This window comes from Diabrotica virgifera, chromosome 5, assembly GCF_917563875.1.
Source record: "Diabrotica virgifera virgifera chromosome 5, PGI_DIABVI_V3a".
Taxonomy (NCBI): domain Eukaryota; kingdom Metazoa; phylum Arthropoda; class Insecta; order Coleoptera; family Chrysomelidae; genus Diabrotica; species Diabrotica virgifera.
Window position 1 is genome coordinate 30,297,975 of NC_065447.1, and position 26,056 is coordinate 30,324,030.

Here is a 26,056-nt window from a genome sequence, read left to right on the forward strand (position 1 = left end):
CAGGACGCTTCTTTTAAAAGAAAAAACGTTTAATTATGACGAGTGGTTCCTGAGATACAACCGGTCAAAATTGACCGGAATTTACGGCAAAGATATAAACAACAGGATCATAATTTTCGAACCATCACCTTTTTATTTTTGTCCTCTTTCTCCACACCAATTTTCATATCTTTAAAATTCTCATAACATATATTATTATAATAAAAACTATCGATAATGCGTGTGAAAATTGCCGAAAATAGCAAAATTCCAATCAAAAATTAGGTTGAAGAAAATGTAACCCTCAAAGTTCAAAATCGGTATACGTTAACAAAATGCATTTTCTCGGCTTCCCATGGAGCAATTTCCTTCATTCTTTTTTTGTTCCCTAATAACTCGTGTAGAGCCATCGAACTAATGCATTATTAAATGTCAAACTTGCTTTTGTTTTGTTATAATAGATTAATTTATTTATAAGAACAGAAAATTACATATTTTTCCAGTTGTAGGCTTTTTTTTAGATAAACTTACTACAAGTGTACCTTTTAAAGTTAAAAACATAAATATTCTCATTTGAAAGCTGTATAATTATTTAAACAAATTAAAATATTGTGTTATAATAAATAAATTAATTTATTATAACAAAAGAAAAGCAAGTTTGACATTTAATAATACGTTAGTTTCATTGTTCTACTCGAGCTACTTGGGAACAAAAAAAGAATAAAGGAAATTGCTCCATGGAAAGCCGAGAAAATGCATTTTTTTAACGTATACCGATTTTGAACTTTAAGGGTTACATTTTCTCCAACCTAATGTTTAATTGGAATTTTGCTATTTTTGGCAATTTTCACACGTATTATCGATAGTTTTTATTATAATAATATATGTTATGAGGATTTTAAAGATATGAAAATTGGTGTGGAGAAAGAGGACAAAAATAAAAAGGTGATGGTTTGAAAATTATGATCCTATTGTTTATATCTTTGCCGTAAATTTCGGTCAACTTTGACCGGTTGTATCTCAGGAACTACTCGTCATAATTAAACGTTTTTTCTTTTAAAAGAAACGTCCTGCCACTGTCTTTCGAATACCGTCGCAATTTAATTTAGTTTAATATTTTCCGAGATATTCTATTTGTTTATAAGCCAAACAATTGTTTATAATTTTAAAATATTCCCGAGGCCGCTTAAATAGTCCAATTTCAATTTTGTAAAGTATATTAGATATTTATAGTGTCTTTTTATGAAAAAATCATAGTTATTCTTATGCATCATAATTATTGTCGTTATTATAGCGACCGTAAATTTTTAATTAACATTTCAATTGTTGCTAAACTGTTCATTCAATTTCCAACAGCTTCTGGAATTATAATATATATGGAAAGGGCTTTTACTTTACCAAGATATTTAGCTATTGATTAACAACTACTTATCTAAAAGTTTAGTTGAAAATTAAATATTTTGTTGGAAAAACCCGCTTCTTCCGGGGAAAGTTTTCGTGGAAGTAAACCGGAAAAAACACGTCTCTATGCAGAATTTATTTGCGGTGAATTTTTATTTGGGTGGTTTTGGTCTAAAGTTAAAATCTTTGGAGTTATAGAGCAAAAATTGAAAAAAAACACGATTTTCTGGAGCCATTTTGTTTATAAAAAAAGTAGCACACTATCTGCGGACTTTGCATATCTATAGTATTAATATATACAATCATAAGATTCGATTCCAGCAATAAAATTGCTGGTAAATAACTTTTCCCAAAAATGGCCTATTCTCCGATAATCAGCCCAGACTAAATGTAGTTTGAAGCCAGACCTCTCCACACATATACACACGTTTGTTTTTAATACAGAGTTTGTTGTGTTAGTAATTTTACTGCTTTTCTACGTGTCTGAATGGCCATCCGACAAAAAATAAATAAAAACAAGTAGGTAGAAATTGCTTATATTCTACTAGACCTAGATTGTGATTAAAACACCATGTTTATAATGACATGAATATACATACCGACTTTACCTTGCAAAAAGGTTACAAATTTACCAAAATAAGTATTTGAACCTCTTATCTGTAATATTATAATAATTTATTTCATGAATTTTCGATTATTTTAAAATTCTTACTTTTACTTCAACGAACAAAAAGTGTTGTGTTGGTGCTATGGTTTCTGGAACAATTAAACATGTCATACATTGTACCTGCTTTATTGGTTTCATCATTTTGGGCCAAGTTTTTATGGTAGTACCATCTAATTACACTGAAGACTGGGAACAATGTGATACGGTTAGATTAATTATATTTTGGATCGTGAAGTTGGGCACGTTTGCCACTATTCCGCAGCTGTTTTCTTCCTTCATTGGTGTGTTGATTTATAATTCTTTTTCGGACAATATAATAATAAAAGGACCACGTCTGCTGGCACCTTTTGTATGTTTTCGAGTGGTGACCAGAGGTGACTTTCCTCAATTGGTAAGTAGTTGGTTTTTTTTAGTATTTAATTAGTTTTTTGTTTTTGTTTTTTTACAAATATACGGAGTGTCCAGAAACTCTACTGACAAACGAAGACAGGAGATTCCTCAGATAATTTTAAGACAATTTAACCAAATTCATCAAGTCCGAAAATAATTTCTAAGAGAGTATTTTCGGTCCAATTGATTATAATTTTAAAACTATTCATTTCTGAGAAAACTTGTACTGACATAAAAGTTGCGTAATTAAATTTCATACAATATAGAATTGGTTAAAAATTTAAAAAATAGTCACCCTTGTTGAAAAAAGGCAATAATTGCGAAGAAAACCATACAAAAACAAGTATTCGAATTTTACGTATTTCAACCATTTATGCTACACTTACAACCTTTATATTTTACCCTGAAAAACTCTATGACATAGTAAATCAACGCTGTAAATTTCATTAAGATCAATTAAATATATTTTGCAAAATAAATTTTGCAATCCAGGTTTCGCAAAAAAAATTCATTTATTTTAAATGTTGCAGGACTGAAAATAAAGTAGATAGCAAGTTGAATTTTTTTTATAGAAGTGTACTGTTCCCTTCATTTGCAATTTGCAAAATTAAAATCGATTAATTACCACGGCGCACAGTGTCGATATATTATGGCCACATTTTTTTTCAAATATTATAAGTTGTGTGTACATAAACAAAAACGATGTTTTTTCAATGTTTTCTTCTTCTTCTCAATGTGCCTATCCGTGACGAATGTTGGCGATCATCATGGCGATCTTTATTTTATCTGCAGCAGCGCGGAAAAGCTGCACAGATGTTGTGTTAAAGCAGGTTCTGAAGTTCTTTAACCAGGATGTTCTTCTTCTTCCTGAGTCTCGCTTTACAAATATTTTTCCTTGAAGGATGGCTTGTTCAAAAAATGTTTTGCTCAAAATTTTCAAAGCTGCATGTCCGTAGCTACTACCGATATTGATTTAAATGATATTTGAAGTTTAGTAATTTTAATTTAAATTAAATCTACAGTCTAATTTACTTGTTTTTATGTAGATTTGTTATGTAATATTATTTATATCTCAAAACAATTGTATTAACATTATTTTTGAAAAATTGCTTAATCAAATTGTTCTTTAAAACCATTTACCGCATATTTATAAGAATAACATAAAATTTTGTAGGTAAAATACTGAAAAACTTAAACTACAGATCATCATCAGGATCATCAGATGTGACGTCAACATCTTGCACATTCAGAGATTTGAACATAATATATTATGCACTAATATGCAGTGCTTCCACTGCCAGGTGTTCTAATTTCTTTCTTTTTATGTTTCTTTTACTTGTGATCAGTGGATCACTACTAATCAACAAAAAGTGGAATACATCTTAATTTGTTTGGATCTACTACACTTTCTTGAATTATTATGCTTGAATTATGCAAATAACGAAAAATTAGAATAGAGTGTTATTCAATTTAATTAGGTGAACATAACCTCACAAAAAATAAAATTATGAAAAAAGGAGCAAATACGAGCAAAAAGTTAAAATGACTTTTTAAAGAATAATACTCAAGCTTTCAAAATAAAACAAAATTAAAGTTGGTTCAGTCTGGGAACACTAACAAAACACTTGCTCTTTTTGAAAAATGCATATTTTGATATTTTGTACAGGTAATTTTAAACAACATATTATAAGAGACTATATTTACTTAATTATTATATCACATCTGTAATAATATTGTCACTTTCCTGAAGATCAAATATCCGTAGCCAATTTTACTAGTAAATTAGCTTTTGACTTGAAATAAGTGGATCAAACGTAATATAAGTCGAATCACGTTATCGCGGCCTATGCATTGTTAACACGGGACCATGTGCCTTTTGCGGCGCGTCGCAACTGGTGGAGGGGGATTGAATGGAAAAAAAATGATGCCAAATCATACGCAGGATTGTGTACTATTTAATTAAAATGAATGCGACAGAAAATACTGCATTTAGTATTTTCATTTTATGCCAACTTTTTAGCTCTCCTACCCCACTGTGCGGCGTCAGGAAATTTTTTAAATAAACATCAATTTTTGGTGCTACGCGCAGAACAGCGGTGTTCGATCCACACAAGTTGATTTCCACCAAAATTTCTTTCAATCTTTATCTAATATATTATTTTGTTACTCTATATTTTGTTGTATTTTAATATTTTAATTCCATAAAAATCAAACTAATTTTATTATTGTTTGTGACATATTCTTTAAACAATTGCATATGTTTAAAAATAAACTTTTATTTTCTACGTTAAAATATAATATGAACAAAGAAAGTTCTTGCTAAAAAAAGTGATATTTCAAAGGATAGAGTATGTGTTTTTATTTCGCAACAAACAAATTTATTTATTTATATCGAAATATAACAAAAATTAAAATGTATCAATCATTATCAAAGGTCATTGGAATGCCCAATCAGAGCAAACTATCCGCTGTCCTGCGCGTTACGCCAATAATTAATGTTTATTTAAAAAAATTCCTGACGCCGTGGTAGTTAATCTATTTTAATTTTGGAAATTGAAAATGAAAGGAACAGTACACTTCTATATGCAAAAAAAATTTCAACTTGCTATCTGCTTTATTATCAGTCCCGAAACATTTTGAAAAAAATAATTTTTTTTGGGAAAGCTGGATTGCAAAATTTATTTTGCAAAATCTATTTAACCGATCTTAATGAGATTTACAGTATTGTTTTATTGTATCATAAAGTTTTTCTGGGTGAAATATGAAGGTCCAAGTACAAGGGTGTAGCACAAATGGTTGAAAAACGTAAAATGCCAATACTTGTTTTTGTATGGTTTTTTCGCAATTATTGCTATTTTGCAACAAGGGTGACTATTTTTTAAATTTGTAACCAATTCTACATTGTTGGAAATAATTTTAATATTATAATCAAAAAACGAAGAAAAAACTCGAATTTTTCCTTCATTTTTTGACATTTTGATTATTTAAACAATGTTCCGGACCTTTTTGAGAGGGATGATAACTCAAATATAATTAGTTGAGTTATTTTCAAGCAATTTCTGCAAAATAATTTGAGTCACCTCTCAACGTCCAAATGTACTAATATTTTTACAGATGCGCCCTGGTCTAATAGTAATCGTTACTTTCGTTATTTAGGCTATTGATTATATTCAAAATAAGATAGCTAAAAGGAACTACAACGCTAACTGGGTTTTATTGTTTCATATGATCAGTGGACATCTATATATGAAAAAACCGCGGAGTGCTACCATTTAAAGGGGTGCGTTTTTGAGAAATGGGTGAATTAGTCCCTGGGCACAGGTTACATTAGGGTGAGTTCTATGCACTTTTAGTACAAACATATCTACATAAAAATTGTTCCTGGTTAAATTTCCTATCTAAATATCACTTTTTAAAGTCAATGGTACTTTTTTTTTACAAAAATATGTTCAAAAGAAAAAGCACAAAGATACCCAAAAGAAAGGAATTTTGTTTTTTGTCCCATAACTTTTGTCCACGAGGATATAGGTATAGACATTGCTTTACAGAAAAAAAACCTGCATATCTCTTCTTTAAAATGTTGTTTAGTAGAGGTAATTAGGATATATAGTTTTCGAAATATGATTTTTCAAATTTCGCCACTCACAGCAATTTTGGGCAATTTTTCTTGTTATTTTGCAAATATTGTTCTGTAACTTTTTTCTACATTGCAATGGTACATGCAATAGGAATAGAAATGAATTGTCTTTACAATGGTCTACATAACGTTGTACGATTTTTTTAAAAGAGATTATGGTTTTTCAAGGTTTTATACTTTTAACGATTTTTTATAATTTAATATAAAAGTAAAATAATATTATTATATAATACATATATTATATTATAATATTGTATTATATATAGTATATATAATATAATATTATATTATATATTATATTTTATATAATACCTAATATAAAAAAAAATATTATTTTTTACATTTTTTACAATTATTTTTGAAATTTCTCATTATACCTTTTTTTCTTCTAGATTTAGGTATATATTATATTATATAATAAAAAAAGCTTATTTTGTTTACTTTAAAATGGTGTATTACAAAAAATTCTAGGATTATTTTTTAATAAGATATTATTTTTCAAATTGTAATAAGTACTTGCAACGATTTTTGATTTTAGGATTATTTTTTTAATTTCTCATTATAACTTTTTTATTCTTCTACATGAATATACTATATATTGCTCAATAAAGAGGGCTTACTTTCTGTTCTTTAAAATGGTGTATCATCTATATTTAAGTAATGGAAACCGAGTGATTCTTTGATATTTTTTTACCTGTATTATTTAAAATTATTTCTTTTACAAAAATTACATAAACATTAGTCTTAGAAAACATCACTCTAGTTAAATTATTTAAACGTTGACATGTAAAAAAATTTTAAAATCAAAATACATCTCTTCGTTAGCATTAGCTTCAATATCTTCCTTTGACACCTCAGTTATCTTGGAGTTCCCACAATTAGTACCCATTCACATGCACCCTCTGCAGAATATTGAACAACTAATTCCTATCTTCCTACAACCGCAGTTTTTTGTACATCCTTTGGTACATTTACATGCTATTTTTTCAAGCAAAGTAAATATTGGAATTAATCCATATTTTGAAGTTTGCCCGGCCGAGTCAAGTGGATCGAAAATATTACCTATAAAAAATAAGATTCAATCATAACACACAATCACATAAAAAAGTTATAATGAGAGATTTAAAAAATAATCCTAAAATCAAAAATCGTTGCAAGTACTTATTACATTTTGAAAAAGCATACCTTATTCAAAAATAATCCTAGAATTTTTTATAATACACCATTTTAAAGTAAACAGAATAAGCTTTCTTTTTTATTATATAATATATACCTAAATGTAGAAAAAAAAGTTATAATGGGAAAAAAAACGTAAAAAATATAAAAACTCGTTAAAAGTATAAAATCTTGAAAAAGATAACCTCTTTAAAAGAAGTCGTACAATATTATACAGTAGAACATTTTAAAGGTAATTGATTTCCATTCCTCTTACATGTACCATTGCATATGCCTAAAGTTACGTAGAAAAAAGTCACAGAACAATATTTGCGAAACAACAAGGAAAATTGCCCAAAATTGCTGTGAGTGGCGAACTTTGAAAAATCATATTTCGAAAATTGTAAATCCTAATGACCTCTACCAAACAACATTTTAAAGAGAAAAGGTGTAAGTTTTTTTTCTGTGAAGCAATGTCTATACCTATATCCCCGTGGACAAGAGTTATGGGACAAAAAACAAAATTTCTTTCTTTTGGGTTTCTTTGTGCTTTTTCTTTTAAATATATTTTTGTAAAAAAAAGTATTATTGACTTTAAAAAGTGATATTTAGATAGGAAATTTAACCAGGAACAATTTTTATGTAGACGTGTTTGTACCAAAAGTGCATAGAACTCACCCTAATATAACCTTTGCCCAGGGACTAATTCACCCATTTCTCAAAAACGCACCCCTTTAAATGGTAGCACTCCGCGGTTTTTTCATATATAGAGATTCATTGACCATATGAAATAATAAAACCCTGTTAACGTTGTAGTTCCTTTCTATAGTACATAATCAATAGCCTAATTCGTAAGTAACGAGTACTATGTAACGGATAGTTACTTTTTCAACATCACTAGCCAGATTGACTGATGATAGCTGGACCAGACATATTCTGCAATGGTGACCAAGATAAGATGTATAACGAAGCTGAGGACGACCACTGACTAGATGGACGGATGATATAAAGCGCATCACCACAAATTGGATGCAAGAATAGGGAGAGAAAGAGATAGGTGGAAAATTTTACGGGAGGCCTACGTTCAGCAGTGGAGAAATATAGGCTAATTGATGATGATGATGGTGATTACTGATGTCAGTTACAAAGATAATCAGTGCTTCTGGTTCGTGGGAATAAATCATCATCTTCATATCTCCACTCTACTGTGGATGGTTTGTCTTGTTTTTGTACAGTATTTTATTCGAAATCCACCATAAATATATCTGCTAGTAATGGAGATAAGGATGAGCCCATGGTTTATCCGAAATTTTTCATATAGAAATCATTGTTCAGTTGAAAATAAGTATTGTCTGTGCACAATAATACAGGGTGTTTCAAAAAGGTATGTCATAAATTAAATCACGCATTCCAAGGACAAAAATAAATTGATTGAACCCAACTTACCTTAGTACTAAAGGGTAAACAAAAAAAGTTACAGCCCTTTGAAGTTACAAAATGAAAATCGATTTTTTTCATATATCAAAATCTCTTAGAGATTTTTCATTGAAAATGGACATGTGGAATTCTTATGGCAGCAACATCTAAAAAAAAATGAAAGTGAAATTTATGCACCCCATAAAAATTTTGTGGGGGTTTTGCTCCCTTAAACCCCCTCCAAACTTTTGTGTACGTGCCAATTAAATTATTATTGTGGCACCATTAGTTAAACACAATGTTTTTAAACCTTTTTTGGCTCTAAGTGTACTTTTTCGATAAGCCAGTGTTTATCGAGATATTTTGAATATTTGTCGAATCCACCACATATTTGTGTATGGTTAAGTACCTATGATATACCGCTTAATAATCTGAAAATTTATTTATAATTTACATTTTTAGGTATATTTTTAAGAAGAAGCCACATCTCGATAAAAGGTGTTTATGTAAACATATTAAAAAAGAAGCCCCATCTCGATAACGATTGGCGTATCGAAAAAATGCTAAGAGGCAAAAAAGTTTTAAAAACGTTGTGTCTAATGGTACCACAATAATGAATTAATTGGAACGTACACAAAAGTTTGGGGGGGGGGGTTTTGGGAACAAAACCCCCATAAAATTTTTATGGGGTGGACAAATTTCACTACAATTTTGTTTTAAGATGTTCCTGCCATAAGAATCACACATGTCCATTTTTAATAAAAAATCTCCAATAGTTTTCGATATATTGAAAAAAATCGATTTTCATTTTGTAACTTCAAAGGGCTGTAACTTTTTTTGTGTACACTTTTGTACTAAGGTAAGTTAAATTCAGTCAATTTATTTTTGTCCCCGAAATGCGTGATTTAATTTATGACATAGCTTTTTGAAACACCCTGTATTAGTAGCTCCATGATTGCTGATATATTAAGTTTGGTTTTTGTTGTCAATGTATCGTCTCTCTCTATAATTATTTAACTCTCATTCTTTTCAGCGTTTTCTCCAATGATACATTGGTGAAAAGAATGTTGTCAAAACTGACTAACATATTGTTGTATTGGTAATGTATTTTTGCTAGTTTTTGTAGGAATTGTTTTTTTAATTTTTTAACTTATATTGATGTTATGTATGCTAGATGTATGTATTATGTCGGAATGGGACGTTTCATCGCCGCGGGTTCATCGCCGCCCTTTCGATGCCGCCGGTTCATCGCCAGTCCATTTCATCGCCGTCCGTTTCATCGCCGTCCGTTTCATCGCCAGTTAGTAAGTTGATTTTGTATTATGGGAGATGACACGCCACGACGTTAAATTCAGTTTAAAACTTATGACAATTAAAAAGATAAAAAATATTATTATATTTACTGTTCTACTTCCCCTAAATTTTTGTACAGAAATTTTGGGTTCTTTTCGAATTTAAGAAACAGTTTCTCTTGGTTGGAAATGTTGACCGTGAAATTTAAAAGATTATCAGTAGTAATTGCACAAGAGCTCTAAAATTCTATATTAATTTTAGAGATCGAGTTCAATTTGTTGCGATTATTTCACGAATAAAACTGTTCAAAACCAAAATTTTATTGTAATTTATTTATGTAAGTACAAATTAGTACAATAATTAAACACAGAGTTGTTATAACTATTTGACGGTTGAAAGTCATCACTTTATAATTTTTAAAATATTGCCATTAATGTCACTGAATGTATTTTTTCATAGAAACGAAGGGCATCTGACGTAATATACTTGACGACGGGAAATTATCAAAAATTATCGGGTATAATATCACAAGAGAGTGAGAATAAATTGAAAATAATGCTACAGTTTTTCGAAAATTTGTTGTCTGGCAATAGACATGAGAGCTCGCAGGGCTCGAGTGGCTATTGCCCAATGACAACAAATTTGAGTAAAAATGAAGCAATATTTTCTTATTTATTCTTACTGTCGTGTGATATTCGTAAGATTATTTTTTAATACTTATATTATGCATATTTTCTTAAATGTGACAGTTGTCAAAACTAGGAAACTGGTTGCCATTAAACAGAAACAATCTACTTAAAAAAAATTCTATCGGTAATTTTCTACAGTAGATAATTCTCAGTATAATTTTAATCTGATTGGACAGAATTAAACACGTGATCAAATATCTTACTATACGATTGGAAGTTAAAATTATCAAAAAATAATCAGGTAAATTTTTATTTCTGTAGCTTTCTATTGGTCAGAATGAATGAAATAATCATTATAATATATTTTATATTATAACTATTAAAAGATTAAGTATGGCAACGGGAATGGTCATATCTCGCATTTCCTAGAATTCCTAATTAATACTAAAAATAAATAATAAATGTAACTGTGGAAAATTCGGAAATATATCAGATAGCGTTTAACTGACTAGCGATGAATCGGCCGGCGACGAATCGGCCGGCGATGAACTGGGGGTATCGAAACGGCGGCGATGAAACGTATTATGTCTAGGAGGAGCTTAGATGGTCTGCTACAAGGAGAACCTATGATATTACAAATTGGTCTCAGAGGAACTTTCTCTTTATGAATTTTGGTGTCTCGTTATAGGTGCTGTGTCCTACTGTGGTGTGGTGTTAATGTTCTTCTTTGGTACTCTGTAAGTTCTTCCTTAAATTTGTGCAATGCTTTGTATATTTTGCTTTCCAGTGATTTCGTTGGACCATTTGTTAGTTTCGTGTGATCAATTGTTTCCTTTGTGACCAATTCTTAAATTTTCACCTGATATTTTCTTTTATCCATAATTATAGTTGCGTTGACAATTGTTTTCAATATCATTTGAACTATATCATACGTTTTAAATAATTTTACCTTTCAGGTACAAAATAATGTTCAGAGAAATATCGAAACGTGCTTATCGGCAGGACTGGAACACTTTTGCTTTGATATCGTTACGGATAATACAATTAATATTAGTCCAAGTAGACAATTAAAAGAAACTGTAGTACCATCCACGTACAAAACAAAAAGTGGTGCCCTATATAAAGGAAGAGCTTTGCAATATTGCTTGGAAGAGAACGTAAATTTTTTGGAAGATGACGATTGGATTGTCCACTTAGATGAAGAGACCTTATTAACTGAAAATTCTGTTAATGGTAAATATGAATAGATATATTTAATATAACTTTTATTTCAATAATTTAATTTATTTATCTTCTTCTTCTTGACTGGCTTTACTCGGCATGAGTATTCGCCGCATTCAGTATAACCCTTCATCTTTTACGATCTTGCGTTTCCCTTTCCCATTATTGTATTCCAATCCTAGATAATTGGGCTTTAACATCATCCTTTCATCTTTTTCTGAGATAGCCTACTGATCTTCTACCGTCTGGTCTCTTTAAAAATACTGTCATCAACATATTTTACCACATATCCTGCCTATTTTATCCGGTTAGCTTTTATATGTCTGAATATGTTTTAAGCACCATACAGAGTTACCAATTCAGCATTGTGGCGTCTTCTTCACTATCCTGTCAATTGAGCACTCAGAGCAACAGTGGCATCACCCACATCCCACAATTTTACCAAAACGCTTTTATTACAAAATCCACAAGAAAAGAAATTTTTTTCCTGTAGTTGGCTGTATATCATCAAACACAAAAATTGGAAAAAATCCTTTGTAAAAGGTATAAAATTTTATTAAAATCCATTTAAGGGCTACATCACATAACGTTTTCGATTTTATTAAAATAATCATCAGTGTTAAAACAGGTTGGATGCCAGCTGAGCCACCAAAGAAATACTAGGGTAAAAACCCTAGTTGCCATTAAATTGTCGTAATGTAACCAACTCAATTTACATTGGAATTTTTTAGGAATTCTGGCTTTTGTTATGGATGGAAAACATCAATTCGGACAAGGAGTGATAACTTACGCAAATGAACAAATTGAAAGTTGGATAACTACCCTGATAGACAGCATTAGAGTTGCTGATGATTTAGGTAAACACAAATTTCAGCTACGATTTTTTCATAAGATGTTTTTCTCGTGGAAGGGATCTTTTATGGTGGCACAGGTAAGCTTTATTATTATTTATTTTATTTATGAATATTATTTAAATCAAACTTTGAACAAACCAGATGTAGATTGCGGATAATGATCAGAGGACAAAAAAGATATGTTCTTCTTCTTCTTAAAGTCCGTCTCCTATCGGAGGTTGGAAATCACCAATCACAGCTATTCTTATTTTACTGGCGGTCGCCCTAAATAGGTCGATGGAACTGCAGCCGAACCATTCCCTCAGATTTCTTAACCAAGATATTCTGTGCCTACCGATACTTCCCTTACCCCTGATTTTACCCTTGATGATCAGTCTCAGCAGCGAGTATTTGTCACCTCTCATAACATGTCCAAAGTATTCAAGCTTTCTTCTTTTAACAGTAAGTACAACTTCACATCCTTTTCCGATCTGACGTAAAATTTCGGCATTCGTCACGTGGTCCACCCAAGATACACGTAGCATTCTACGGTAACACCACATCTCAAAAACTTCAATGTTTTTAATGCTGCCCATCTTCATGGTCCATGACTCAACTATATATAATAAAGTGAAGAAGATATAACACCGCAGAATACGCAGTCTCAGATCAATATTTATGTCACGACTACAGAGAAATATTTTCATCTTGTTAAATGCTGATCTATCTATTTCTATTCTTGCTCTTATTTCTTTTGTTTGATCGCCTGTATGATCCAAGCAAGCTCCAAGGTATTTATAGGAGGATACCCTTTCTATGTCAGTCAGACCATGTAGTTGGGGTGTGCACATTGTTAAAATGGCGTGCACCCTATACTACATGCTATGGCATGCTGGACGAGCCATACAGTCTGTAGTCAACACCCCGAAGTATGAGCGGGAATACAAGATGTATCAATACTCATATGCTTATGAAACGCACCTGGCGGATCATAAGGGCCTTCACATTTTGTTCTTTTTCAACTTGTCTTGAGTGAAATGTCTTTAATCTTTCCTATCAGCCTCTCTTGGCTAACTCTTGTTTCTTCCGACCCCGAATGGCGATTAGGATTCCGAAGGCAGACGGGTAGCTATATTTCTTTCTACTACATATTCTTCACCGAAAGATTGCCGGTATAAGCAATCCCCCCCTTACTGACCAACGGCTTCGGGCGGATGAGTTGGTAAGTGGTAGGGCATCCTTTTGTCCTGAGGTTGTGAAATCGGCCCCGAAGGCCGATGAACCAAATATTTTGGTCAACGGTATAAGGATGGGGAAGCACAAGTAGGGCAAATACCCCATTAATGATCCAGAGCGATACGCCCTAGTCAATCAATCATGGTAATGCTCAACACTAAAATAAATTCCGGAGTAAGTCCTCCGATCGGTTCTCCGGGGAGGACAGTTTTAAGTTCACCACAAGATAATAAATTGAAGTGCAGAAAGAATATCAAGATTTGTACATGGAATGTCAAAACCTTATATAAAGCAGGAAAAATCCACAATGCAATACAGGAGATGAAGAGAATGCATATTGAAATCATGGGAATAGCAGAAATGAGATGGCCAGATTCTGGGGAAATACAAGTGGAAAATCACAAGGTATACCACTCGGGAAAAAGTGATGGATCACATGAATATAGAGTCGGATTTATCGTATCACCCAAAGTTGCCAAATGCGTTAATAACTTTACGCCAATATCAGAGAGAGTGATGTTACTACAAGTACAAGCCAACCCCGTCAATATAAATATTATCCAAGTGTATGCTCCCACTGCAGACAAAGAAGAGGTGAAGCTATAGGGTTTTATGAGAATATCAACAGAATTATACAAAAAATTCCACGACAGGAAGTTCTTATCATTATGGGAGACTTTAATGCCAAGATTGGAGGTGGAAATAAGACGCAGTACATCAGCGCACATGGACTTGGAGTCAGAAACGACAGAGGAGACCTCCTAGAAAAATTCGCAGAAGACTAAGAATTCGTTGTCACTAACACATTTTTCCAATTACCACCTCGAAAGCTGTACACATGAAAATCCCCTCAAGACAAACCCGGGAGAATTATTAGAAATCAAATAGATTACATTTTAGTAAACAAAAGATTCCGAAACAGCTTTACATCTGTCAAGACTTATCCTGGAGCAGACTTAGAGACGGACCATGTTCCACTGGTGGGAGTATTTCGCGTCAAACTCAAAATAGTGCAGAAAAAAAAATCACAATCATACGACCTACGTATGCTAAAAGACCCTGACACGAAAATGAGGGTCCAAGCCACGTTAAACGAGCAAGTGACTGCAATTAGAGACGCATCGAACGAAGAACAAATTATCAAGCAGATGACCGAAATAGTTCAAAATGTAAAGGATAGACACTTAAAGACAGATAAATTAACCAAGAAGAAATCGTGGATGACAGATGAGACCCTGAACCTAATGGACGAAAGAAGAAATGCCAAAAATGACCTCGACACATACAAAACAATCAATATATCAATAAGAAGGAAAATTAGAGAAGCGAAAGAAAAAGAAGCAATGGAGAGATGCCAAGAAACTCACAGGTGGACTTAGACGGAGACAGGGAGGAAATCTAACCGATTCTGACGGAAGCATCATCTTAGATAAACAGAGTAAAATTAGAACGTGTAAAGAATATCTAGAAAAAATCTTTGAAGACCAAAGAGATAACACCTTTGAGCTAGAAGAATAGGCAAATGATGGACCAAGAATATTACAGCAGGAAGTTTATTCTGCCATAACACAGCTAAAGGATGGCAAAGCAGCAGGTCCCGATAATATATAAGCAGAGCTACTCAAACTGATGGACAACGAATCAATAGCAATAATCACAAAGATATTCAACAACATATACAACTCTGGACAAATACCAACAGAATGGCTGAAGTCTGAGTTTATTGCACTTCTAAAAAAACCAGGAGCCAAAAAGTGCGAAAAATACCGTACGATAAGCCTGATGAGTCATCTCCTAAAATTGTTCCTAAAGGTAATCCATACGAGAATTTACAAGCTATGTGAAAGTCAAATTTCGCCCAACCACTTCGGGTTCATAAATGCTGTTGGTACGAGAGAGGCTTTGTTTCCAATAAAAGTCTTATTTCAGAGATGCAGAGACGTAAACTGCGACGTATACGCATGTGTTTACTCTGAAAGAATATTTATCGAAGCTTTGCACGAACCTGAAAAAGGTATTCTACTAAACGGGTACCGGCTAAATAATATCAGGTACGCAGATGACACCATAGTATTTGCGGACAACCTAGAAGACCTACAAGTACTCATGGACAAAATCACGTATTACAGTCAGCAATATGGACTCAATATAAACGCAAAGAAAACAAAGCTTATGATCGTCAGCAAGAAAAAGATAACAGAAGGTCAACTCTATATCAACCAAATCCCTGTAGAAAGAGTGAGGCACTACAACTACCTCGACACCATAATAAATAAAGAATGGACCAATAACCAAGAAATAAGAGCGCGCATCGGAGAAGCTAGATCAATCTTCAACCCTTTGGTGGTGTTTTTCAAGAGCCACAACCTTTCTCTTGATATAAAAGTAAGAATGCTGAGATGTTACGTCTTCTCTGTCCTTTTTTATGGTGTTGAATCATGGACCTTGAACGAGGATATGTGCCGAAAGTTGGAAGCATTTGAGATGTGGCTATATCGGAGAATTCTTAAAATCCCATGGACTGATAGGGTCACAAATGAGGAGGTTCTTAGAAGAATGGGGAAGAACCGAGAAATACTAACCACCGTCAAATCTCGAAAGTTGGAATAGTTTGGACACATTATGCGAATTGAATCCAGATATGCCCTCCTACAAGCAAGGAAAAATATTGGGAAAGCGAGGTCCAGGAAGAAGAAGAACATCCTGGTTAAAAAACCTCAGAACCTGGTTCAACACAACATCTGTGCAACTTTTCCGCGTTGCTGCAAATAAGGTGAAGATTGCCATGATGATCGCCAACATTCGTCACGGATAGGCACATCAAGAAGAAGACCCTTTCTATAACGGTGTTATTGACAACCAAATCATTCCTGGCGTGTGGATCTTTTGTTATTACCATCCATTTAGTTTTTCTGAGGTTTAATGTAAGTCCGTAACTGTTGCAGTAGTGGTTAATGCGTTCCATCAGTCGTTGCAGATCTGCAAGATTGTCTGCTAATATTACTGTGTCGTCAGCGTATCTCACATTATTGATTGTATTTCCGTTGATCATTATACCACAACTAACCTCCGACAGAGCTTCTTTAAATATGACTTCGCTATAAAAATTAAACAAAAGAAGAGACAGAACAGAATACATCCCTGTCTTACTCCAAGACCCCTGTCTTACCAAAAGATATGTACAAACTAATAAAACAAGGCATTTCAGCAGGAGACATGGTTAGGCTACTTTCGATCCCTATTTGCTAAAGATGACGATAATGAACCATCAATATTAGAAGTGACGACCAACAAAGAAAGAAACTTTGAGGAGAGGTAAAGGAAGCATTAAGATAATTAAAAAATAGAAAATCACCACAAGAGCACAGAGTACAAAAATAAAGAACTCATAAAGTGTTCAAGACCAGATCTGTGCAAAAAAACTATTAAAACTAATCAAAAAGAATGGACAGCCAGCATCCTAATACCTCTTTTGAAAAAGGGAGACAATTCGGACCCGAAGAACTACAGAGGAATTAATTTATAACACCCTAAAATAAAATTAACAACCAAAGCGATAAGAATTAAACTGAATGAAATTATAACACTAGATGAAGAATAACAGGGTGTAGGTCGAGAAGATCATGTACCGACGCGACGCAGCCTTTATAATGAAGCAAGTGCAAGAGAAATCATTAGAATAAAACAAATCAGCATGTTTATATTTGGTGGACTTTAAGAAGGGATTTGAAAGAGTCAAGTTAAAGGATGTTACCCACTTATAGTTCAGAGAAATAAGGATAAAAATATTATCTTAATGGCACAACACCCTCCAGGCCGAAACCAAATTTTTTGTGTAGTATGGACATCTATTTTAATAACCTATATGTTTCCTGCAGCCGATTTTGATGATATATACATAGTTATAAACAAATGAAGATAAAAAAAACGGTAAATTTTCACTTTTTTCGTCTATAACCAAGAAGTTAAGTATTTTAAACAAATTTGAGAATGAGAATCTCATAAATCGTATAAAAAACTTCAATATGGTGTTCGCTGAATATGTCTATCCTTATTGGTTACTTAGAAAATTGCAAAATAAATCATAAATTTTGAGTTTTTATAAATATTCATAACTTATGTAAAAATTAACTTAGAACCTTCTTGTTACATAGAATGCTGAGACTTCTGGTGCTTAAATCATATCCTAAATTTCAAAGCAATTGGACAAATAGTTTAAAAGTTATTTAATTTGTTTATCACAAATTAATTTTTTTGCAACACTACAAGTCAGCAAATGATGAAGTTACAGTAATACTTTGGATAGTATATGAAAGAAGAAGATTTACACTATTAATTTAATTAAAAAATGACAAAAAATAATTCTAAATACCACAAAATTATTTTTAAGGAACATGTGAATTAAAATAGGGGGGGCTAACTTCGTCCCTAATTGTCCTAGGACAATTGTTTTTCTTTCTAAATGTGTATAAAAATTCAGTCTTTCTAAATATGAAAAAATAATTTCTGGTAACGGTTAAAAAGTTATTCTAATTGTTTATAAGTAAGCAAAAAATCAACATGTTTTTGCAAAATAATTTTACACTGTTTAAAGTTACTTTTTGTCATTTCTATTTAATTAAGTTAATAGTATAAATGTTTTTCTTTTATAAACTCTTCGAAGTATTACTGTAACCACATAATTTTCTGACTTATAGTGTTGCAAAAAAAAATGAATTTGGGATAAAAAAATTAAATACCTAACTTTTAAACTATTTGACCAATTGCTTTGAAATTTAAAATATAATTTAAGCACAAGAAGTCTTAGCATTCCGTGTAATAAGAAGGTTCTAACTTAATTTTTACATAAGGTATGAACATTTATATAATCTCAAAATTTAATACTTATTTTGCAATTTTCCAAGCAACAAATAAGAATAGGCATATTCAGCGAACGCCATATTGAAGTTTTTTATATGATTTATGAGTTTCTTATTCTCAAATTTGTTCAGAATGCTTCATTTTTTTAGTAATAGACGAAAGAAGCGAAAATTTACCATTTTTTGATCTTCATTTGTTTAGAACTATGTATATCATCAAAATCGGCTGCAGGAAACATATAGGTTATTAATATACAGATGTCCATACTACTGAAAAAATTTGGATTCGGCCTGGAGGGAGATGTGTCACGAGAAAAACCTTATTTCTCTGGAATATTATTGTACGCAAGGGAAATCACCATTGTAAATCAGACATGATATGTCCATTATTAAACATAGGCCTCCTCCAGATATTTCAATCTTCTTCTGCTCTGAGCCTCTGCTATCCAATTGGTAACAATGCTTTTTACAAGGGAAATATCTCTTAGAATAATTAAAAAGATCAAAATTAAATATCTACAAGATCAACACAATAAAAGTAAATATAATTGAAGAACTAACCGACCCACTCAAGGCTGGCAAGGGGATAAGACAAGAGGATTCCCTGAGCTCTCTATTTTTCAATATGACCATGGAGTAAGTAATAAAAAAGTAAAAACGTTTAATCTCATTTGTGTAATTAACTAAATCAAGTATAAATCGAAAGAGAAACATTATATAAACAGAATGGATAAAAGTGGAAGAATCAAACACATATTAAATTACAAACCGAGAGGAAGAAGTGTAGGAAGAAGTTTAGGCGAAGATTTTCTGTTTACATTGCTGTATGACATACCTAATATCACTAGTCCAAAAAAAGTTCTCTTTGAGAAAATAAAAGAAAAGAAAATAGTAAGATTGACTAAATGCATACTCAGTGACACTAAAAGTAAAGTTATAAACAGATTTCTTCAATTTGATTTTAGAGAAAATTTTACTAGAATGTAACAGCTATACTAGAGTCATAGGTCTGGATCCCGCGTACCAAAAAAAGTTGATTAATAGCAAGCTAAAAATTTGTTAATAGCTTTTAATAGCTTACGGGTGTCTAGTCGGACAAACTTTGATACAGGAGAACACTGGAACAGGGGAAGTTTTAATTGTGGAACAGGTTAAAAATTTGGAACGTCAGACTACGAAAACGTCAGATGTATTTTGTCGGACAGAACTTCCAATTGATTTGTTACCGTTTCATTAAACTCTTATGCAAAAATTAGACTGCTATTACTAACCAACATGATTCCTGTCATTTGACATGTTCTTCGTGTTCCACTCATTAAAATGCCCAGTTGGTGATAAACAGCAGTCGGATTTTTGCATGAGAGTTTAATGAATGGGCAGCAAATCAATTGGAAGTTCTGTCCGACAAAATCCATCTGACTTTTTCGTAGTCTGGCGTTCCAAATTTTTAACCTGTTCCACCATTAAAACTTCCCCTGTTCCAGTGTTTATATATTTCCATATATCAAAGTTTGTCCGACTAGACACCGTTAAGCTATTATCAAATTTTAAACTTACTATTAGTCAACTTATTTTTCTTATGCGGGATCCAGACCTATCACAATATATCAGCACAGGCAGATAATATTACCAGGCAGATGATGAATGTGTAGCATACGCAGATGATATTACCTTAATAACAAGGAGACCTGCAAAAATCTTTAATAGACTATAGAGAATACTAAGGAATATGGTTTAGAAACAAACGAAGAAAAAACGTAATATATGGTGATAAAGGGAACTGAAAATCATCTGGGATAGTCTTGTAAGATACAAAGCCCAAGTAAAGAATATAACTTCGAAATTCTCGGTCAATTCGATTACTTGGGAGTAACACTAACAAATAGAAATGAAGAGAACCAAGAAATCGCAAAAAGAATGGCCAAAGGTAGTAAGAGTGCTGGGGGTCTGACTAAGATACTGAGTAAAATAATACCCAGAACAGCAAAAAAAAACGAATATCGACAACAGTTATCCGACCTACAGTACTCTATGCTAGCAAGACCTGGACACTAAATAAAGAAATAAAGATTCTCAGAAGTATATACGGAGGTTTAAAAGGGGGGAATATCTGGCGAAGAAGAATGAATGAAGGACTAATGCAAATATATGGACAACCAGAAATAACAAGACTCACAAAAATTCAAAGATTAAGGTTGCTCGGGCATATAGCAAGAATGAAAGACAGAAGAGTTCCCAGTGAACTAATAAACAAGGAGGCTGGCACAAAAAAAAAGAGGGCCCCACGAAGGAAGTGGCTGGAGTCGGCAAAAGAGGATCTGAACTCGCTGAGGATACAAGATTGAAAAAACCTAGCACAAATCAGAAAGAAATGGAAGAACACCATTGAAGCCTTGGGGCTCTGAGGCCTGTTGGGCTAAGCAACGTAAAGAAATGTTTAACCTATAATTATTAAATTATAATCATTTATTATGAATTCTGATAATAAATTAAATTTTATAAGGCAAAGTTTTTCAATCTTAATAGCGACATTAATAATATTGAAAAATATTAAAAATGTTACTAAAAGATTTTTAAATTGAAAACTTATTGGTCCATTTCCCTGGTGACACCTCCAAGGCTTCTACAACATGCAAGCCACATGGATGCTGCAGTGAAGACAAAAGGGAAGGAATTCTATACTATGCGATTCACAACCCCCGTCTGCAGCTTGGTAAAGTTCCAACGGAAAATGGACCTAGTTACTCTATAGGAGTAATACTAATATAAAAATAAAAATGTATACCATTTTTATTCAGTTGCAATGCGAAGGCAAAACAATCTTATTTTCCTCTTAGAATACGGAGCGCAGTCCAGCAATCTGAATCGACGATTTTCGACTCTTATTGGAGTCTCATCGGAGAGACGTAGGCCTGCTGGTCCATACCCTAAGTGACCAATATCGAGAGTTTATCCCCCACACCGCAACTGACGTGAATGGATTAGGTGACTAGCGTCATCTGGCAATTGAAAGGCAAAGTTTTTAAACACTAATAGCGACATTAATAATATTGAAAAATATTAAAAATGTTACTAAATGATTTTTAAATTGAAAACTTATTGGTCCATTTCCCTGGTGACACCTCCAAGGCTTCTACAACATGCAAGCCACATGGATGCTGCAGTGAAGACAAAAGGGAAGGAATTCTACACTATGCAATTCACAACCCCCGTCTGCAGCTTGGTAAAGTTCCAACGGAAAATGGACCTAGTTACTCTATAGGAGTAATACTAATATAAAAATAAAAATGTATACCATTTTTATTCAGTTGCAATGCGAAGGCAAAACAATCTTATTTTTCTCTTAGAATACGGAGCGCAGTCCAGCAATCTGAATCGACGATTTTCGACTCTTATTGGAGTCTCATCGGAGAGACGTAGGCCTGCTGCTCCATACCCTAAGTGACCAATATCGAGAGTTTATCCCCCACACCGCAACTGACGTGAATGGATTAGGTGACTAGCGTCATCTGGCAATTGAAAGGCAAAGTTTTTAAACACTAATAGCGACATTAATAATATTGAAAAATATTAAAAATGTTACTAAATGATTTTTAAATTGAAAACTTATTGGTCCATTTCCCTGGTGACACCTCCAAGGCTTCTACAATATGCAAGCCACATGGATGCTGCAGTAAAGACAAAAGGGAAGAAATTCTACACTATGCAATTCACAACCCCTGTCTGCAGCTTGGTAAAGTTCCAACGGAAAATGGACCTAGTTACTCTATAGGAGTAATACTAATATAAAAATAAAAATGTATACCATTTTTATTCAGTTGCAATGGGAAGGCAAAACAATCTTATTTTTCTCTTAGAATACGGAGCGCAGTCCAGCACTCTGAATCGACGATTTTCGACTCTTATTGGAGCCTCATCGGAGAGACGTAGGCCTGCTGCTTCATACTCTAAGTAACCAAAATCGAGAGTTTATCTCGATGTTGATCACTTAGAGTCTTACAGTATGGAGCAGCAGGCCTACGTCTCTCCGATGAGACTCCAATAAGAGTCGAAAATCGTCGATTCAGAGTGCTGGACTGCGCTCCCTGTTCTAAGTGAAAAATAAGATTGTTTTGCCTTCGCATTGCAACTGAATAAAAATGGTATATATTTTTATTTTTAAATTTTATAAATATCGCTTTGCGTATTTTGAAAGTTAGTTTCAATAATTTGCTAGCATGACAGGGAGATTTGGTTTAGATTCAGAGCACACCATGCCACGAGCCATTTTGAGGAGTTTAAGAGAACGAAATGTGCATAAACAGATAGTGGCGGTCTCTGAAAAGAAATTGAATATTAAAATGTCTTTCCTTACCTACGTTTACTCACAAATTGAGTACTAGGATTTAAATTCGTAGGATTTTTATCTAGATAAATTGACGTGTCGTTGAGTGCATATTGCAGATTCCCCATGTCCAACCATTTATCGTCCGTTTGCTTTGTAAATTGTAGAAGGCTCAGATTTAGGTTGTAACCAGAATTTCTTTTCCAGCGTAAGAAATGTTTAGTTCTACGGTTCTTTGGATGTCTTTTTGCTTGTAAATTTTATACTTGTCTATGTTTTTAGGTAGCAGCTGAAAAAGATGTAACTTTTGACCATGGCCTTGAAAGCTCATTAGCCGAAGACTGCTTCTTCGGCTTCCTCGCACGTGAAAAAGGCTACACTTTTGACTTTATAGAAGGTGAAATGTGGGAGAAATCACCTTTCACACTTACTGACTACATAAAACAAAGAAGTCGCTGGCTGCGAGGTACCTTTCAGTTCATAATGTCAAATCATATTCCAGGACGATACAAAATCACCGGATGTTTTGGTTGTTTCTCGTGGATCTGTGTACCGTTTGTAGCTGTTAACGGAATTTTAAATTTTTGTATGCTTACTCCTTATTTTCCTATCTGTGAAAGGATTCATTTGTTACTAAATACAATTGCTGTCTATTTGTATTTCTTTGGCGTAGTTCACTCATTTTATAGATCTAATTTGACTAGAATCATTTTATATTTTGCCTGTATTGTAATTTTAGCACCAATTTATATTTTTCTGGAAAGTATGGTCGTTTTTATGTTTCTTTTTACTAGTAGAAATACATTTCAAATTATAACTAAAAGTTTAGAACAGAAACAAGCTAGCATTGTATGAAAATATGAATAAAAATTTAAAATATGTGCTTTATTATTATTTACATCATATTTATATCATAAAAAATTTCTAGTCTTAATTTGCGTCTTAAAAATTTTCGAAAGCGAAACACTTTTAAAGAATTTCGAACGAAAAGACATGCACCAAATTTTTAGCCCAAATTGCCGCGGTAAAAGCAGTCGTTGTATTTTTTTTATTCGTTTTTCCTTCCGTAAAGCCCATAAATTACTATAAATCATTTCAATTTGCGACTTAAGTCTTTGAAGAGAATAAACATGTGTCAGTTATTTATTTGCATTGACAAATGCCTCCGGCAGATGCCTCCTAGAAGTGAGTTCTGCGTCAAGGCATATAGTTCAGAGAAATAAGGAAAAAAAATATCATGTTAGTGACACAACCCCTTTCAGACCGAAACCAAATTTTTTCAGTAGTATGGACATCTACAATAATAACCTATATGTTTCCTGCAGCCTATTTTGATGATATACATAGTTATAAACAAATGAAAATCAAAACAAATTTGAGAGTAAGAAACTCATAAATCGTATAAAAAACTTCAATATGGCGTTCGCTGAATATGTCTATCCTTATTAATTGCTTAAAAAATTGCAAAATAAATAATAAATTGAGTTTTTATAAATATTCATAACTTATGTAAAAATTAACTTGGAACCTTCTTATTACCTGGATTGCTGAGACTTCTGGTGTTTAAATCATATCCTAAATTTCAAAGCAATTGGTCAAATAGTTTAAAAATTATTTAATTTGTTTTTCCCAAATTAATTTTTTTTTTAAACACTATAAGTCAGAAAATGATGAAGTTAGAGTAATACTTTGGATAGTTTATGAAAGAAGAAGATTTTCACTATCAATTTAATTAAAAAAAATGACAAAAATAATTCTAAATATTAAAAAATTATTTTGCAAGAATATGTGAATTAAAAAAAGGGGGGTGCTAACTTCGTCCCTAATTGTCACAAGACAATTGTTTTTCTTTCTAAATGTGTATAAAAATTCAGTCTTTCCAAATATGAAAAAATAATTTTTCTACGAGTAACTGTTAAAAAGTTATTTTAATTGTTTATAGGTAAGATTGTTTCTAGGTATAAATGTTCTTCTTTCGTAAACTGTCCGAAGTATTACTATAACCTCATAATTTTCTGACTTATAGTGTTGCCAAAAAATGAATTTGGGATAAACAAATTAAATAACTTTTAAACTATTTTAACAATTGCTTTGAAATTTATGGTATGATTTAAGCACCAAAAGTCTTAGCATTACGTGTAATAACAAGGTTCTAAGTTAATTTTTACAGAAGTCATGAATATTTATAAAAACTCAAAATTTATGATTTATTTTTCAATTTTCTAAGCATCCAATAAGGATAGACATATTTAGCGAACGCCATATTGAAGTTTTTTATACGATTTATGAATTTCTTACTCTCAAATTTGTTTAAATTGCCTAACTTTTTGGTAATAGACAAAAAAAGCGAAAATTTACCGTTTTTGATCTTCATTGGTTTATAACTATGTATATCATCAAAATCGGCTGCAGGAAACATATAGGTTAATATGTATGTCCATAATACTCAAACAATTTGATTTCGTCCTGGAGGGAGATGTGTCACGAAAACAAATCTTATTTCTCTGGACTAATAGAGAAGTTGGAGCTTGAGAGAGCTCTCATCGACGCAGGAAAAAATAAAGGATTTCCTGGGGTGTGGCATTGAGAAGGTCAAGTCGTACTGAGCTTTTCCCGGTTTAAGCCACGTAGTTTGCTTGAGTACACCTTTACCTATATAAGTGTGTCTTTAGCAGTTTTTGTGCTGTTTTTTGAGAAATCTGTTATGCTTTTCTTATTATGGTGTCTCTCAATTTCCATGGATTTCTATTTTGGTCCAGAACCAATCCTGGTATTCAGTTCATCCACTTATTTCTTATTGGTGGAAACCGAATATATTGCAGTCAAGATAGGGTAAAGGAAACCAACAATTCACAGTAAGTTTATATTTTAATTCCAATATTTCTGCTAAAGAAAATTTCGAAAAATTGCAAGGGCTGAAATTTTCTTGATGTGCTATTATTGCAAAATGTACAATGATCAGTGAAGTGCTTAGAAGATAGATATACGATATACATAATATATTGTTATGATCTGC

General features: G+C 32.5%; 1 protein-coding gene across 1 annotated transcript; it reads left to right on the forward strand.

Moving 5' to 3' along the window:
• The first annotated feature begins 1,917 nt into the window (after positions 1-1,917).
• On the forward strand, positions 1,918-23,921 carry LOC114334868 (beta-1,4-mannosyltransferase egh-like). Its single transcript, XM_028284986.2, has 4 exons — positions 1,918-2,438; positions 11,524-11,800; positions 12,520-12,719; positions 23,323-23,921. The coding sequence occupies exons 1-4, from the start codon at positions 2,130-2,132 to the stop codon at positions 23,893-23,895; spliced, it is 1,359 nt and encodes a 452-aa protein (XP_028140787.2). The 5' UTR covers positions 1,918-2,129; the 3' UTR covers positions 23,896-23,921.
• The last annotated feature ends 2,135 nt before the right edge of the window (positions 23,922-26,056 follow it).